Here is a 14,788-nt window from a genome sequence, read left to right on the forward strand (position 1 = left end):
AATTAATTTATAAATATTGGTTATGTTGCTGATTAAATCTAGATGTAAAACTGAGGAATCATCATTTATCTCAAAGGGTTCTTTTACTGATTAAGTGATGACACCCTGCTAGAACAAAAGGCTTTCAATCATCATCACCAAGCTCATGTAGTGTAGTCTCAATGTGCCAGATGAACAAACACGTTTATTTACTAGTAGGACCAGGGTACGTGCTGCTCATTACTTCCAGGGAAATCTCCTTTCGCCATCAACACCATCACAAGGCCGGAGCAGCCATGTTTACAGCCCTGAGGAGCCCGGAGGTTAACGATGAGGCCTGGCTGCTGCAGTTTACGGTGTGTTGTAAAATTGCCGCGATGATTAAAATCTCTGTCAGGTGAAAGACAATGGCGCAGCTCTTTCTCCCGAGACTCTTGTGAAATATGTTCCCACTCTCCTCCTCTCCATCCTCCCTCTCATCTCTGTGACCTCATTTCCTGGCTTTCGCTTTAGTTAACTGGCCTTTTACTGCCCGCTGTCTAAAATCTGATAAAGAGCAGCAGGAGTTGACAGTCAAGGTTTTGTTGAGGCTTGGATGAATAAATAGTGTTTTTAAACGCCAATAAATAAAACGTTTTCTTAACGTAAATGTGTCTTTGAAGGTTAGAAATGTATTCATTGAGATTGTGAAGTTGTTTGTTTTTACCATTCACATCCACCCATGACCCATCAACAAAACTGAGCATACAGCGGGATGCGAAAGTTTGGGCAGTGTTGCTCATCTTCATCATTGTCCTGTATAAATCGTTGAAAATGTCAGTTAAATATATCATATTTGAGACATGCACAGTGATATTTGAGAAGTGAAACAACGTTTATAGGATTTACAGAAAGTGTGCACTAATGAGGCAGGTGCATATGTTTGGATACTGTTGTCATTGTGTTTATTCCAAAACCTTCAGAAGTATTTATTGGAACTCAAAATTGGTTTGGTAAGCTCAGTGACCCTTGACCTCCATACACAAGTGAATCCAATTATGAGTATTCAAGGGGCCAATTGTAAGTTTCCCTCCTCTTTGAAATTTCTCTGAAGAGCAGCAACATGGGGGTCTCAAAACAACTCTCACATGACCTGATAACAAAGATTGTTCACCATCATGCTTTAGAGGAAGGATACGGAAAGCTGTCTTGGAGATTTCAGCTGTCTGTTTCCAGTTTGGAACATATTGAGGAAATGGAAGACCACAGGCACAGTTCAAGTTAAGGCTCCAAGTGGCAAATCAAGAGAAAATCTCAGATAAGCAGAGGAGAAGAAGGGTGAGAAGAGTCAGAGTCAACCAGCACCAAAGACCTACAACATCATCGTGCTGCAGACAGAGTCACTGCATCGTTCAACTAGTCGGTGCACTTTACACAAGGAGATGCTGCATGTGAGAAAGATGCAGAGGAAGCCTTTTCTCCTCCCACAGCGCAAACAGCTTGAGGTTTGCTGAAGTACATTTGGACGAGACAGCTTCACTTTGGAATAAGGTGTTGTAGGCTTCTGAAACTAAAACTGAGCGTTTGGGCGTAACAAGTGGCGTTATGCATGGAAGAAAAAGAACACAGCATTCCAAGAAAAACACTTGCTACCTACAGTAAAACATGGTGGTGGTTTCATCATGCTGTGGGGCTGTGTGGCCAGTGCAGGGGCTTGGAATCTTGTTGAAGGTGAGGGACACATGGATTCCACTCAGTATCAGAAGATTCTGGAGCCCAATGTCCAGGAATTAGTGACAAAGCTGAAGCTGCACCGGGGGTTGGACCTTCCAACAAGATAACGACCCTAAACACCGCTCAAAATCTACTAAGGATGAACAAGTACAACGTTCTAGAATGGCCATCTCAGTCCCCAGACCTGAATATTGGTGTGGTGTGAGTTAAAGACGGCTGTTCATGCTCGGAGGCCATCAAACCTGAATAAACTAGAGATGTTTTGTAAAGAAGAATGATCCAAAATACCTTCCACCAGAATCCAGACTCTCCTTGGAATCCATAAGAGGTGTTTATGTGCTGTTATTTCTGTAAAGAGGATCTACTAAATAATGAGTTCATTTCTTTTTTTGTGCTGCCCAAATGTATGCAGCTGCCTAATTTTGTTTAAACAATTATTGCACACTTTCTGTAAATCTTATAGACTCTGTTTCACTTCTCAAATACCACCGTGTGTCTCCTGTATGATATATTTAACTGAAAGTGTTAATCAGAACGACCAACGATTTATACAGAAAAATCATGAAGATTAACAACGCTGCCCAAACCTTCGCACATATAACTTTAAAACTAAACGAGTGCCCCCTGGTGGTGGCCCCAGTGCTGATCAAACTTAAATGCAATCTGCAACTGATGGGAATGGCAGAAAGAAAAGAATAATCTTTATCGCATCCAAATGAACAACAGGCACACAAAAGCATACACACTCACATATACATATGAATATGCATGAACCAAACAACATAAGGACAAAAACACAGCCTGCATTAGACATCCTAAATGTCACGCTGTCAGCTTGTCTGAAAAGAAGAGAACCACCTGGAGGGTTCAATGGAGGTGGAACACACACAAACAACAACATACACACACTTTGTGACAAGTACCAGACTTTATCTTCCAGCGACTGCAGGTGGCCAGAAGGATTTTCCATGCTTTTTCTACACACAAGGAGAAAAAAGCATCTTGGACCAGTTTCTGTAATTGCCGACTGTGTCACACACTGTCAACTATTTAAGCCGTAATTTCGGCAATTTGTGAAAAAGAGAGAAAATGGTGCTGAGCTAAACATTTGCTACCCTTTTCACAGAGGCTGAAAGGAGCACAATTATCTCCTGAATAAAAGGGGGTCTACTCCTCGTCTTCTCACCTGTCGTTACCTCTGATTTTCTCTCGTTTCCTGCTATCAAATGATTCACTGGGTCTCTTCCCTGCTGCTGCAACAACTTGCGTTTCATTCTGTTTAACAACAAACAGGAAGAGGCGCAGGGAACATGGGCTGTGCTTTTATCAGACACAAACAAGGCGTTGCAGGTAATACTAATGTGTTCATTTAATTAAAACTGGATGCACACCTCTTTTTCACAAGCAAGAAAGGGTGTTTTGTTTTTTGTTTTTTTGTTTTTTTTGTTCCATGTCTGTATTGTATTCTACGTAATTGTAATAAAGTCCATCCATCCATTTTCAGCCGCTAATCCAGAGTTGGGTCGCGGGGGCAGCAGGCTAAGCCGAGACACCCAGACTTCCCTCTCCACAGCTACTTCAGCCAGCTCTTCCGGGGAAATCCCAAGGCCTTCCCTGGCCAGCCGAGAGACATGGTCCCTCCAGCGTGTCCTGGGTCTTCCCTTGGGTCTCCTCCCAGGTGGATGTGCCCGGAAAACTTCACCAGGGAGGCGTCCAGGAGGCATCCTGACCAGATGTCCGAGCCACCTCAACTGGCTCCTCTTGATGTGGAGGAGCAGTGGGTCTACTCCAAGCCCCTCCCGGATGACCGAGCTTCTCACCCCATCTCTAAGGGAGAGCCCAGCCACCCTGCGGAGAAAACTAATTTTGGCCGCTTGTATCCGCAATCTCGTTCTTTTGGACACTACCCAAAAGCTCAGGACCATAGGTGAGGGTAGGAACGTAGATCGAACAGTAAAATGAGAGCTTTGCCTTCCGGCTCAGGTCTCTCTTCACCACGACAGACTGGTACAACGCCCGCATCACTGCAGATGCAGCACCAATCCGCCTATCGATCTCACGCTCCATTTTTACCTCACTCGTGAACAAGACCCCGAGATACTTCACCTCCTCCAATTGAGGCAGGACCTCATTCCTGACCTGGAGAAGGCATTCTACCCTTTTCCGATTTAGGACCTTGGTCTCGGATTTAGAGAAGCTGATTCTCATCCCAGCCCCTTTATTGTAATACAGTATTTTCATTGTTTTTCACCATTATTCAAACCTGACAACAAAAAAAGCAATGGAAAAGACGTGGGTCTAAGTTTTGATGAGCAGGTTCACTGAGAAACCATTTTGTACTTGTATCTACGGAAATGATCAATCGCTACAGGTTGAACATGAAAATAGGCTTCTTACTCTGTTTCCTGCATTAGCTTCTGATAAAAAAATTTGACAAAAACTACGCGTGGTTCAGAAACCCCTGACAGATCTATGTCACACTGTCACTTAACATTCAAACACTCACCTGACTTGATTCATGACGAGGAAGGCTGTTGTTAGTTTAGCATCCAGGAAACAGCAGAGAATATCTCAACTAGTAGAAGCTAACCGTTTACATAAGTAACTACACCACACAGCAGAACTCCTCCAGGCTTGTGTTATTTGTGGAGATAAAACATCAACGTTGCAAAGGAAACGGAGTCAGTGATAGAGCCACGTTGCTGTTAGCCAATCAGAGATGAGATGCCCAAATGTCAGGAAATTAAGCTCCTAATCCTCCCGTCCTCTCCTCCAGCTGACTTCTACATTCTCAAACAGGCACACTGGAGCTTTACTTCCCAGAGAAAGACTTACAAGGCGTTCAGCCCTACTAGAGACCTCTGCAAATAAAATATATACTGGACGGCCCAAAAACAGTCACCACCAAAAAAAAACGGTCACACACTTGAATATTTCATTGGACCGTAATTAACTTTGATTACGACACACATTCACTGCGGCATTGTTTCTATAAGCCTCTGCAATGTCACCACAATTATTTCCATTCAGTGTTGAAATAACTTTTCACCAAGATCTAGCATTGATGATGGTAGTCTGACCGCTGCACAAAGCCTTCTCCAGCACATCTCAAAGATTCTCAATGGGGTTAAGGTCTGGACTCTGAGGTGAAAATTATGTTGCTTTCACTATCTGAGCCCAATGAATCCTGGCATTGTCAACTTGGAATATGGCCGTGCCATCAGGTAAGATGGAATAACCTGGTTATTGGAGCACATCCTGTTGCTGAACCTAGACCTGACCAACTGCAGCAACCCCAGATCATAGCACTGCCCCCACAGGCTTGTACAATAGGCACTAGGTATGATGGGTGCATCACTTCAGCTGCCTCTCTCCTTACCCTGATGCACTCATCACTCTGGAACAGGGTCCATCTGGACTCATCTGAGCATTTTTTAATAATGCGTTGGGACAGTTCTGGACCAAATTTTTGTCGTTTCTGCAATGAGATGTTTTCTCTGCTTGATGCATGCCGATGGTCGGACCCTTCTCAAACCAAGAAAGATTGCCAACTCTCCATCTAGGTAAGTCCTGAAAGACTCATGCATGCTCTGTAATCTGCATGTAGGCGGATGTCCAACGCAAAGGGCTCTTTGGGACAGGGACAGCTTAGCAAAAAATATATATAATAAAATAAAACTTATTGTCTACATTATATCACACTATCATTTTAATGGATTTCTAAAAAAAATAACCACAGTGAAAGTGGGAAAATTCCAAATTGTAGCTTTGAAAACAACTTACACAATTAGAGATGCACCAAAATAAAGTGAGATGATTGAATTGTGTCAGTACAAATCTGGATCATCTGAAAGTCAGAGCCGTAAATGAATCAGTATCATCCCTCACAATTGGAATTGGTGCATCTCTAATCAAGATCATTTTGGCAACATTTTCATTCATTCCTGTAGGATAATTGATCTTAAACTTCAGCAAAAACAAAACTACTTCAAAAGGAGAAGCACACCGGTTGCTACACAGAAAAGTATCTAAAGCTTCCTCCTAAACACACAACTATCAGATCCTATAACACTAATATTATGACCTTTGGCAGCAACCTTTAGTACGTTCTTCCTGAGACAGCCTCCAGACCAATGGCATTCACTTTTTATTTTTTGTACCATGGATTTCCTCAGTTTTTAAGTGTTGAGAGAGGAGCAATGTCTAAAAAACACATTAAATGTACAGGGACCTACGTACACCCACATCAGCACTAAGAGATCATGAATTAATGGAACAAAGATCATTTAAACGGGTGCGTAAATTATAGATGGAGAGATGCCATTATAGAGCTAAGCAGGAAAGACTTAAGGGTTTGCTGTGTTAACACACACACACACACACACACACACACACACACACACACACATGCACCGCCAAAATGAGAAAATGCAGAGCTTGCTGCAAATAAACGTGTCTTATAGATAACCATAAACAGAGCCTAGCAATATAGTCTACAGATCGTAAATCCAAATAAGTACCTCCTGCAGCGGACCAGTTCTATTGTTTATATTGTCACTGTGATGATTTAGTGAAGGTTTACTGTGGAACTGTGAGCTCCGTTCATTTAGGTAATCATCATCCAAACTTAGCCAAATCCATCACCTGCCATTTAAGTAGCATGTGATAAAATGGTGCAAATAAAACTCGTAAAGCGTACTCTATAAACTTTGTGACGCATTTTAGCGACTTCTGCAAAGTGCTTACAGCGCGGCAGAATTGCCTGAAGGCATGAGCCTGATTCATTCTGAGAGCAGATTTCATTTGAGTTTCACAGAAATGCTTTACCATCAGGCAGGTTTTAGAGATTGGAGGATGGCTATAAAAAAAAATTTTAACAAAAAAGCCCAGCCAGCTTCCCCTCAAGGCTCTTATCTCTTCGAGCACATTTCCTAAAGCTTTGCCCTAAATCAATTTCTAAAATGACTGATTTTTATGAAATGAGATATATGGTCATCTTCTACTCCCCGCTGGTGCCCACAGCAAGGCGACAGCTGCAGAGTGATATCACAACAGTTTAACGTAAACCTTCTTTAGGGCTTAACCTCCTGCAACCAGTCCTTGCATGTTCTGTGTGGTAGGTTTAGGTGGCGTTACGCTTCAGATTTTTTGCCATAGTGTTACATTTATCAGACACAGAGGAGCAAAAGCAACAAAATAAACAGTGTGGAATAGTAATTTCATTTTGTTGAAATAAACTCACTATTTGTTTGTACTTTTTCTCTTGGATTGTTTTGTTCTTAGACCAAATATGTAGCAAGCATTTAATTACAGCAGATTGTCTGCTGTCTGCCAATCTTCAGGAGCACGGGTAGCTTGTAGAGAGCCTCAAATCAAATCAAATCAAATCAAATCGAGTCTAACTTTATTTATGTAGCACTTTTCATGCATAAGCTGCAACACAAAGTGCTTGGCATGTTAAAACGACCCATACAACCCACATTCCCTCCCTTTCCCACACTTAAAACAATTGTGACAGTTTCTCCTCCAATCCACAAACCATTCCCAGGCACACACACACACACACACACACACACACACACACACACACACACACACACACACACACACACACACACACACACACACACACACACACACACACACACACACACACACACACACACACACACACACACACAGACTCATCCACATAACACTTTAAAAGACCACAGTAAACACTAGGCTGAGCTCAGATTGGACAGGTAATGAAAGACACGCCATCAAGGGAGCCATCTGCCTCGACAGCAGCTGATCGACGGCAGCAGCCAAGACACCAATCCAGGGCGCCCTGGGAGGGAGGGTGGCAGCCCCCACCACTACCTGGTAAGTACCCTAGGAGCACCCCAGCCGCCGCCACCGGCCACCGGTCCCGAGGCAGAGGGCTCCACAGAGGAAACACGGGAAGGGTTAGAATACGTGACATGTAAAATAACAAGAGCTATTATGGAAAATATATAAAATGTATGATGTAAAATATCCAATAAAATGTGATTATACAAATAAAACAACATGAATGTGTAACACAACAGTAATTATAAATGAATAAATAAGTAAAACAAGCAATGCAATAAATAGTAATCAGTTAAAAGCTAAACTAAATTTGGTGGGTCTTGAGCCTGATCTTAAAAACATGAACGTTCTCTGCGACCCTGAGATCCTCGCCGTGAGTGTGAGTCCTGACTCTAGGAATGACAAGGAGACGGCTGCCAGAGAAGCGCAGGGACCACGGGGGTTCATACGGTAAAAGCAGTTGTGAGAGATAAGACGGGCCAAGACCATTAAGACACTTAAAAACCATTAAGAGTATCTTAAAATCGATCCTGAAACATACAGGGAGCCAGTGCAGTGATTCTAAAACCGGAGTGATGTGCTCCTGCTTCCTGGTCTTCGTCAGGACACAAGCTGCAGAGTTTTGTAAAAGCTGTAGACCTGAAGTGCTCTTTTTGGGAAGACCAGAAAGCAGGGCATTGCAGTGGTCTATCCTACTGGTGATAAAAGCATGCCACGGACAAGATGCAACTTTGAGATAGAGCTCCTGTCAAAACCAGCGCCAAGTGATCTGGCCAATTGAGGTTTAGGAAGAAGGCATCAATAATGAATTGCCCATCTGAGGGCCTGATGATGAATAGTGAATCTGGAGATCATTTTATTTTGCAGAAACAATGAAAAGACGGTTTTATGTGAGTTATGAGAGATGATGGTGTAAAATGGAACAAAATCTCTTTTTCACTTCATGATTTTTTTTCTTTTTAATTTGGGAACTTTGAAGGAACCACATTTGCCCAGCCATCCATGGATAACAGAACTAGAGGGTAACTCCAGTTCCCGGTTCGGTGCAACACAATCCAGCTCTTCCTGGGGTATCCCATGGTGTTTCTAGGCTAGAAAGGATTTATCAGGTGAAGGTTGTTTCAGACTCTTGTCATTTGTAAACCTGAGCTAGGGTTGGGCATCGAGCATCGATTGGAACCGGGACCAACTGTTAGTTTTTCCCGCAATCGTTCAAAGCTTTTTATTTTGTTTCCTAGTATGCCGACCGGAAGAGGAATCCGCGGCAGATCTCCGTGAAAAATAAACGTGATCTGCAAATTGTGATCAACGCTTTTCAGAGCTGATCACACCAGCTGTGTGTTTGCAGTACCGAGTCCCAAACACACTGATTGTGCTGCAGGTCTTTTTCTTCTCATGTAAAACATGTAATGTCTTGAAAGAATCGGAATCGGGAATCGATAGGAACCGGAATCGTTCAAAATCAAACGATGTCCAACCCTAAACCAGACACCAAGAGACTTGAACTAGAACCCTGCACAGGACTATTTTTACCCCTCCTCCGCTGAACTCCTGACCATTACCTATCACTCCGGCTGTTTGTCTCTTTCAATCCCGTCTGCTCCCCCAATATTTGTGTCCAAACTCGCCTGGTCTACCTTCTTTCGTAAGCCAACAAAAAAGATAAACTTTTCAATGACCATGGCACACCTTTGTGGTTTTCATACATCAAATTTTCCTTTAGTTGTCACGATACGAGGTTTGTAGGACCCAAAATGCAGTACCCAGGATGACACGAGGCAGGAGATGATGTAAAGTAAAATCCTTTATTTTTGAAGGATGAAACGAAGAATAAATCCAGGGCAGGGAGCCAAAGTCCAAAAAAGTCCAAAATCCAAACTAACTAGAGATCCAACTGAGACACGAGAAACACTAGAGACTAGGAACGAGAGACTGACAGAATTACCACAATGGACCGACAAGACACTGAGACAAGACAGGGCTTAAATACACAGGGAGGATGAGAGGGAGATGAGCTGCAGGTGTGTGGGGCGTGGGAGGAGGACCAGGTGAAGGCAATGACTAATCAGGGGAGAAACTAACTTGACCCAAGAATAAAACCTAATACAAAAGAGCAGGAAACATAACTACAATTCAAAGGGAGGGGGGAGAAAAATAATAAACACTGATGGGAAAAAAACATACTAAATCATGAAAGGCTGTAACTAAAGGAAATGACTTGAGAAACCTAGAGGGCTGGTGATCTAGGGACAAATGGGGAAAACCAGAAGACACATGAGGAAGACGCAGACATGACACATGAGGGCGCTAGGACACAGAAGGGAATCTAGAGAGGATGGAGAAACACCAGGAGGCACATGAAGGAAGGGGCAGACGCAGACCATGACAGTAGTTCCATATTCTCCAGCCTTAATGCTTTCAGCTACCTCAGGCGCATTCCCTACCTTTAAGCACATTCAGGACTTGTTGTTTATTCTTGGGTGCCCGTTCCCATCCAATGAACCCAAGGGACCCGCGGGATCCCAATCCCACTGAAGGGCTCTAAACCTCGGATCACGCCGTGTGTTTTTCGGCAGTCGCACAGAACTGCTCGTGTCCCAGTGTGAGGTCTCAGTAAAAGTGGCACATCATACAGTCCAAGATTTCAGTGAGCTAAAGTGAACAATGTCTCGCTCTAGCAGGACAAACTAATATCACGAGTGCAAAATGGTTTTAAAATATGGAAAAGTTGCATGGAATGCCTTTAATGAGCTGGGGCTAGATGTTCAAAACAAACATCTGTATTGGAAACGTAGTCATACTGGATTAGGCATCTAAGTAATACTATCCCTTCAAGCAGGAGGTCCTTTCTAATCGATTTGAACAGAATCTGTACATATCTGCAAGTGAAGCAGCGTGCAGGTTTAAACTTTTGCTTTTGAAAAGTCTTTTTTTGTTTTGTTGGGATGACATTGATAATCACTGCCTGGTGGTAATTTTAGCTTGTCGATTCAACCCATCTAATGCATCATGATCCTGGAGAGCTCAGAAAAGATCAAAAACCAAACCGAATAGAATGAAAACAGAATGATGACAAACGAATGAGGAAGTTCTTGTCTAATATTCTGCTGTTATTACTTGTCATTCAGTCTAAATTCACATCTTTCAGTAGGAAAACATAACAAGCAAAAATGCTGAAAGGAAGGTCGCAAAAGGTAGCCAGCGCATTCACAAAGTAGTTTTAGCTGTGGCCTGTTGGAGCTCGAAACATTTAAATCCAAAGCTGTGGGTGGGGGCAACGTGCTAAACTGTTACATTTGCTTCAGTAAAACGAAGCGTTTTAAACAATAAAGCACATTGTTAACGATGCATCCTAAGCAGTTTCCTCTGAATACATCTGAATACCTTTAATAGTAAAAAACAGGTCACTTTGAGCAGGTTGGAGCACTAAACTGTAGGTGGAGAGAATAGGAAAAGCTTGTTTTGGGGAGTTTTTCTATGCAAGGACGTCCCAATGAGTGGGAAAATCACAAGAAAGAGAAACTCACTGTTGCCTCTTCCTCCCTGCTGTCACTGGTGTCCTCGCTTTTGTGGTGTCCGGCCGAGGAGCGAGTGTCCCTCCGTCGACTGGCGTCTGTCCCGTCCGTCTGTCTCTCCCCATCTGGGCCAAAAAAAAAAATGCTCAGATAGCTGACAAACATCTTCATGATCATCGTCGTTATCACAAAAGACCCCATTTTCCCCCCATCAGCATCATTAATGGCTTCATTATCATTCCAGTCTCAATTACTTTCATCACCAGTTGTGTGATTATAATAATGAACATCTCGGCTACAGAAGCTGAGATGTTCTACTGACTGGTGGTCAGCAATCAATTGGGGGCATCACTCTGTTCAGTCTCTCTGCTGTCATCGAACCTGTGTCAATTTTTTACTGATTCAATAAGATGAAAAAAAATATTGGAAAGAGTAGAAAAGGATGGAAGAGAAGAATGAAACATTAAAAAATAAATCATTTAAACAGTCCGGAGGGGAAATGTTTCAGGAAGGGAGGATTGAGAATAAAAAAATAAGTTATGGACAAATGATGGAATAGAAAGAATGGTTTTCCTTGCTGAAGAGCTGGAGTGTTGTCATGTCACAGATGGATCATGGGAGCCACTCGCTAGGAGGGGAGGCACATGGCAGTGTTTGTGTGAGTCTAAGTTATTTAAAATGCTATTTCTCTGTGCTGCCAGAAACACACACACACACACACACACACACACACACACACACACACACACACACACACACACACGCACACACACACACACACACATGCACACACACATGCACACACACACACACACACACACATGCACACAGTCATGGATGATCAAACTGCAGCACAATTAAAAATAAAGCCATCAGGGGAAATTCAGCACTTTTTGAGATCCTGGTTATTTGGAGTTACAAGAACCAAAAGGATACTCGTAGGGTTACTGGAAAGATTTCCGCCTCATTTTCTTGAAAAAAAATAAATAAATAACTAAAAATAAATAAATCCATATCCATTTCACTCGAACCTCCTTGTATTTGCATTGCACACCATCCGAGCCCATTTGGCTGACATGGTCTATGAGTGCACAACATTGCTGCAGCATGGATGGCTTCTACAAAAGATGGCGCCTGTGCTATTGACTCCCTCATAAAAAGTGATTGTGACTGAGTGTATGAGAGGTGGGGGTGACTTTGTGGTCTCCTGCAGCATCACAGTAAAATATGTTCATAACTGTATGCCTGACCAAGAGGGCTGTAGTACACACACACACACACACACACACACACACACAAACACACACTCAAGCATCTGTGCACACACAGGTAGCTGCACGCATAGATGCGCATGCACACATGAACGCATGTAATTAAAAGGCAGACTGAGGAAAACCAGAGGCTGTAAAGCATAATGAGCGCTAATAGCTTTCCGATATGTCCCCTCAACAACAAGTCTGAGTGGGGTGAAATGACTGTGTGTGGTTGAGGGGTGGGGGCAGTGCTGTAGGGAGATGGATGGAGAATGAATGTGTTCCCTCCTCACTCATTTATTTTTCAAACAACCTGTCTAGGACCTCTTGAAAGTCTCCAGCAAACTGAATCTATGCTGATGATTTGTTAAACTCATTTTCTTCGCTATCACATTTCCCATCTCCCTTCATTGCCTTTGCAATCGCACTAAGTCCAGACAGCTGTAATGAAACACGCTTTGATCTAAAAATAGCCTCCTTTTGTGGAATCAAAGACACACTGATGGACATTTTTATATTCACAATGAATTACCCTCTAAACCTCTTTTCAAATATCTTCTGTGTAAAGGAGACCAAAAAAGGTGTATGCTAATGGGAATTCAGGATGTTTTAAGTAGGTTTTACATTTCAAACAAGGCAACTAGCCACAGAAAGTGTGGTGAAAGCTGGCGGCCTTCCGCTGAAATAAACATGGACCTCTGATGTCCATCAGAGCTTCACCCGATCAAAGCGTAAACACCAAAGAGCAGCTGTGGTAAACGTCTCCTTTAAACCCTGAATCTCAGAAACAGGACGCGTCAGGTTAGAGGTTTCAGAGAGAATTTTTTTTGCTTCATATTGAAACTGATTGGTCACCCAGAGTTTGACATGCAGGCTGAACTTTAAAATTGTCTTCTACCCCATTTTCCTGCATTTGTTTCGGATGGAAAACAGACATAAAAAACGTGACAGATTTACGTCACACTGCCACTTAACATTCATGGGCTCACCCAGCTTGACCCACGACGGTGAACACTGCTGTTGGCTTAGCATCCAGGAAACAGCAGAGAACATCTCAACTAGTGGAAGCTAACCGTTAGCATTAGCTATTCCACCACACAACAGAACTTCTCCATGCCCGTGTTATTTGTGGAGATTAAACATCGACGTTCCAGAGCAAATGGAATCAGTGGTAGAGTTGTGTTGCTGTTAGCCAATCAGAGGCAATATGTAAGAAGAGAACTACTTTCTTCTCCGGCTGATTTCTACATCCTCAAACAGGGCACACTGGAGCTTTTTCCCCAGAGAACAACTTACAAGGCATTTATTCCTACTAGAGACCACTGCAAATGTATTAAAACATGAGTAAAGTTGACTTTTAAACTCTACTAGATCTAGACAAAAGTTCTGCAGAGTGCAAATTTTAATTGTCTCACCTCACCTCACCTTCCTCCGCTTATCCGGGTCGCGGGGGCAGCATCCCAAATAGGGCCTCCCAGGCAATCCTCTCCCCGGCCACGTCCGCCAGCTCCTCAGCTGGGACACCCAGGCGTTCCCTGGCCAACCTAGAGATATATTTCCTCCAGGTAGTCCTGGGTCGACCCAAGGGGCTCCTGCCGGCAGGACATGCCCAAAACACCTCCCGAAGGAGGCGTCCAGGAGGCATCCTGACCAGATGCTCGAACCACCTCAACTGGCTCCTTTCGATGCGGAGGATCAGTGGCTCCACTCCGAGTCCCTCCCGGATGTCCGAGTTCCTTACCCTATCCCTATGCTGAACCCGGCCACCCTGCGAAGGAAACTAATTTCAGCTACTTGTATCCACGATTTTGTTCTTTCGGTCATCACCCAAAGCCATAGGTGAGGATTGGGACGTAGATGGACCGGTAAATTGAGAGCCATGCTTTCTGACTCAGCTCCCTCTTCATCACGACAGATCGGTTTAGCATCCGCATAACTGCAGACACTGCCTCAATCCGCCTCTTCCTTCCCTCACTCGTGAACAAGACCCCGAGATATTTAAACTCCTCCACTTGAGGGAGGACCTCTCCCCCGACCCAGAGTTGGCAAACCACACTTTTCCAGTCGAGAACCATGGTCTCAGATTTGGAGGTGCTGACGAGAATTGTGACTGTTGTATAAAAAAAAAGTTTTGTTACATTGTGTCAAGTCTGCCTTTAGTGCCTTAAAACCAGAAAATACCAGTTTCCAACTCTAGGGACTCCAGATCTCCATCAGGCATGGGAAACATAGTCTGGTGGAAATCAATCACTATGAGAATTTTCACCTTCAAGAGCAAAGCCATGCTTCTCAAATGTAAAAAGGGCAGAAGGCTATCTCTGATATGGAAGTGCATTGCCTCAAGTGGGGGAATTAAATTATTTTGGGTCCTGTTCAAAATACAGAATGGTTGAAGTGAGTAGATTTACGGGTGTGGTCAGCTACAAAATGAGGCTCATGAGTTATCAAGCCATCATGCAGAGGAGTTTTGATAATGACCCATTTGTAATGACTAAA

The 14,788-nt window shown here is 43.3% G+C and overlaps 1 protein-coding gene across 2 annotated transcripts in view; it reads right to left on the reverse strand.

Moving 5' to 3' along the window:
- b4galnt4a (beta-1,4-N-acetyl-galactosaminyl transferase 4a) overlaps positions 1-14,788 on the reverse strand; it is a 249,931-nt gene that overhangs the window by 166,252 nt on the left and 68,891 nt on the right. For both annotated transcript variants that reach the window (XM_054733237.2, XM_054733236.2), the window contains exon 2: positions 11,052-11,164. In XM_054733237.2, coding sequence (XP_054589212.2) covers positions 11,052-11,164 — 113 coding nt within the window. The remainder of the gene's footprint in view (positions 1-11,051; positions 11,165-14,788) is intronic.

Source organism: Nothobranchius furzeri, chromosome 4 (assembly GCF_043380555.1).
Source record: "Nothobranchius furzeri strain GRZ-AD chromosome 4, NfurGRZ-RIMD1, whole genome shotgun sequence".
NCBI lineage: Eukaryota > Metazoa > Chordata > Actinopteri > Cyprinodontiformes > Nothobranchiidae > Nothobranchius > Nothobranchius furzeri.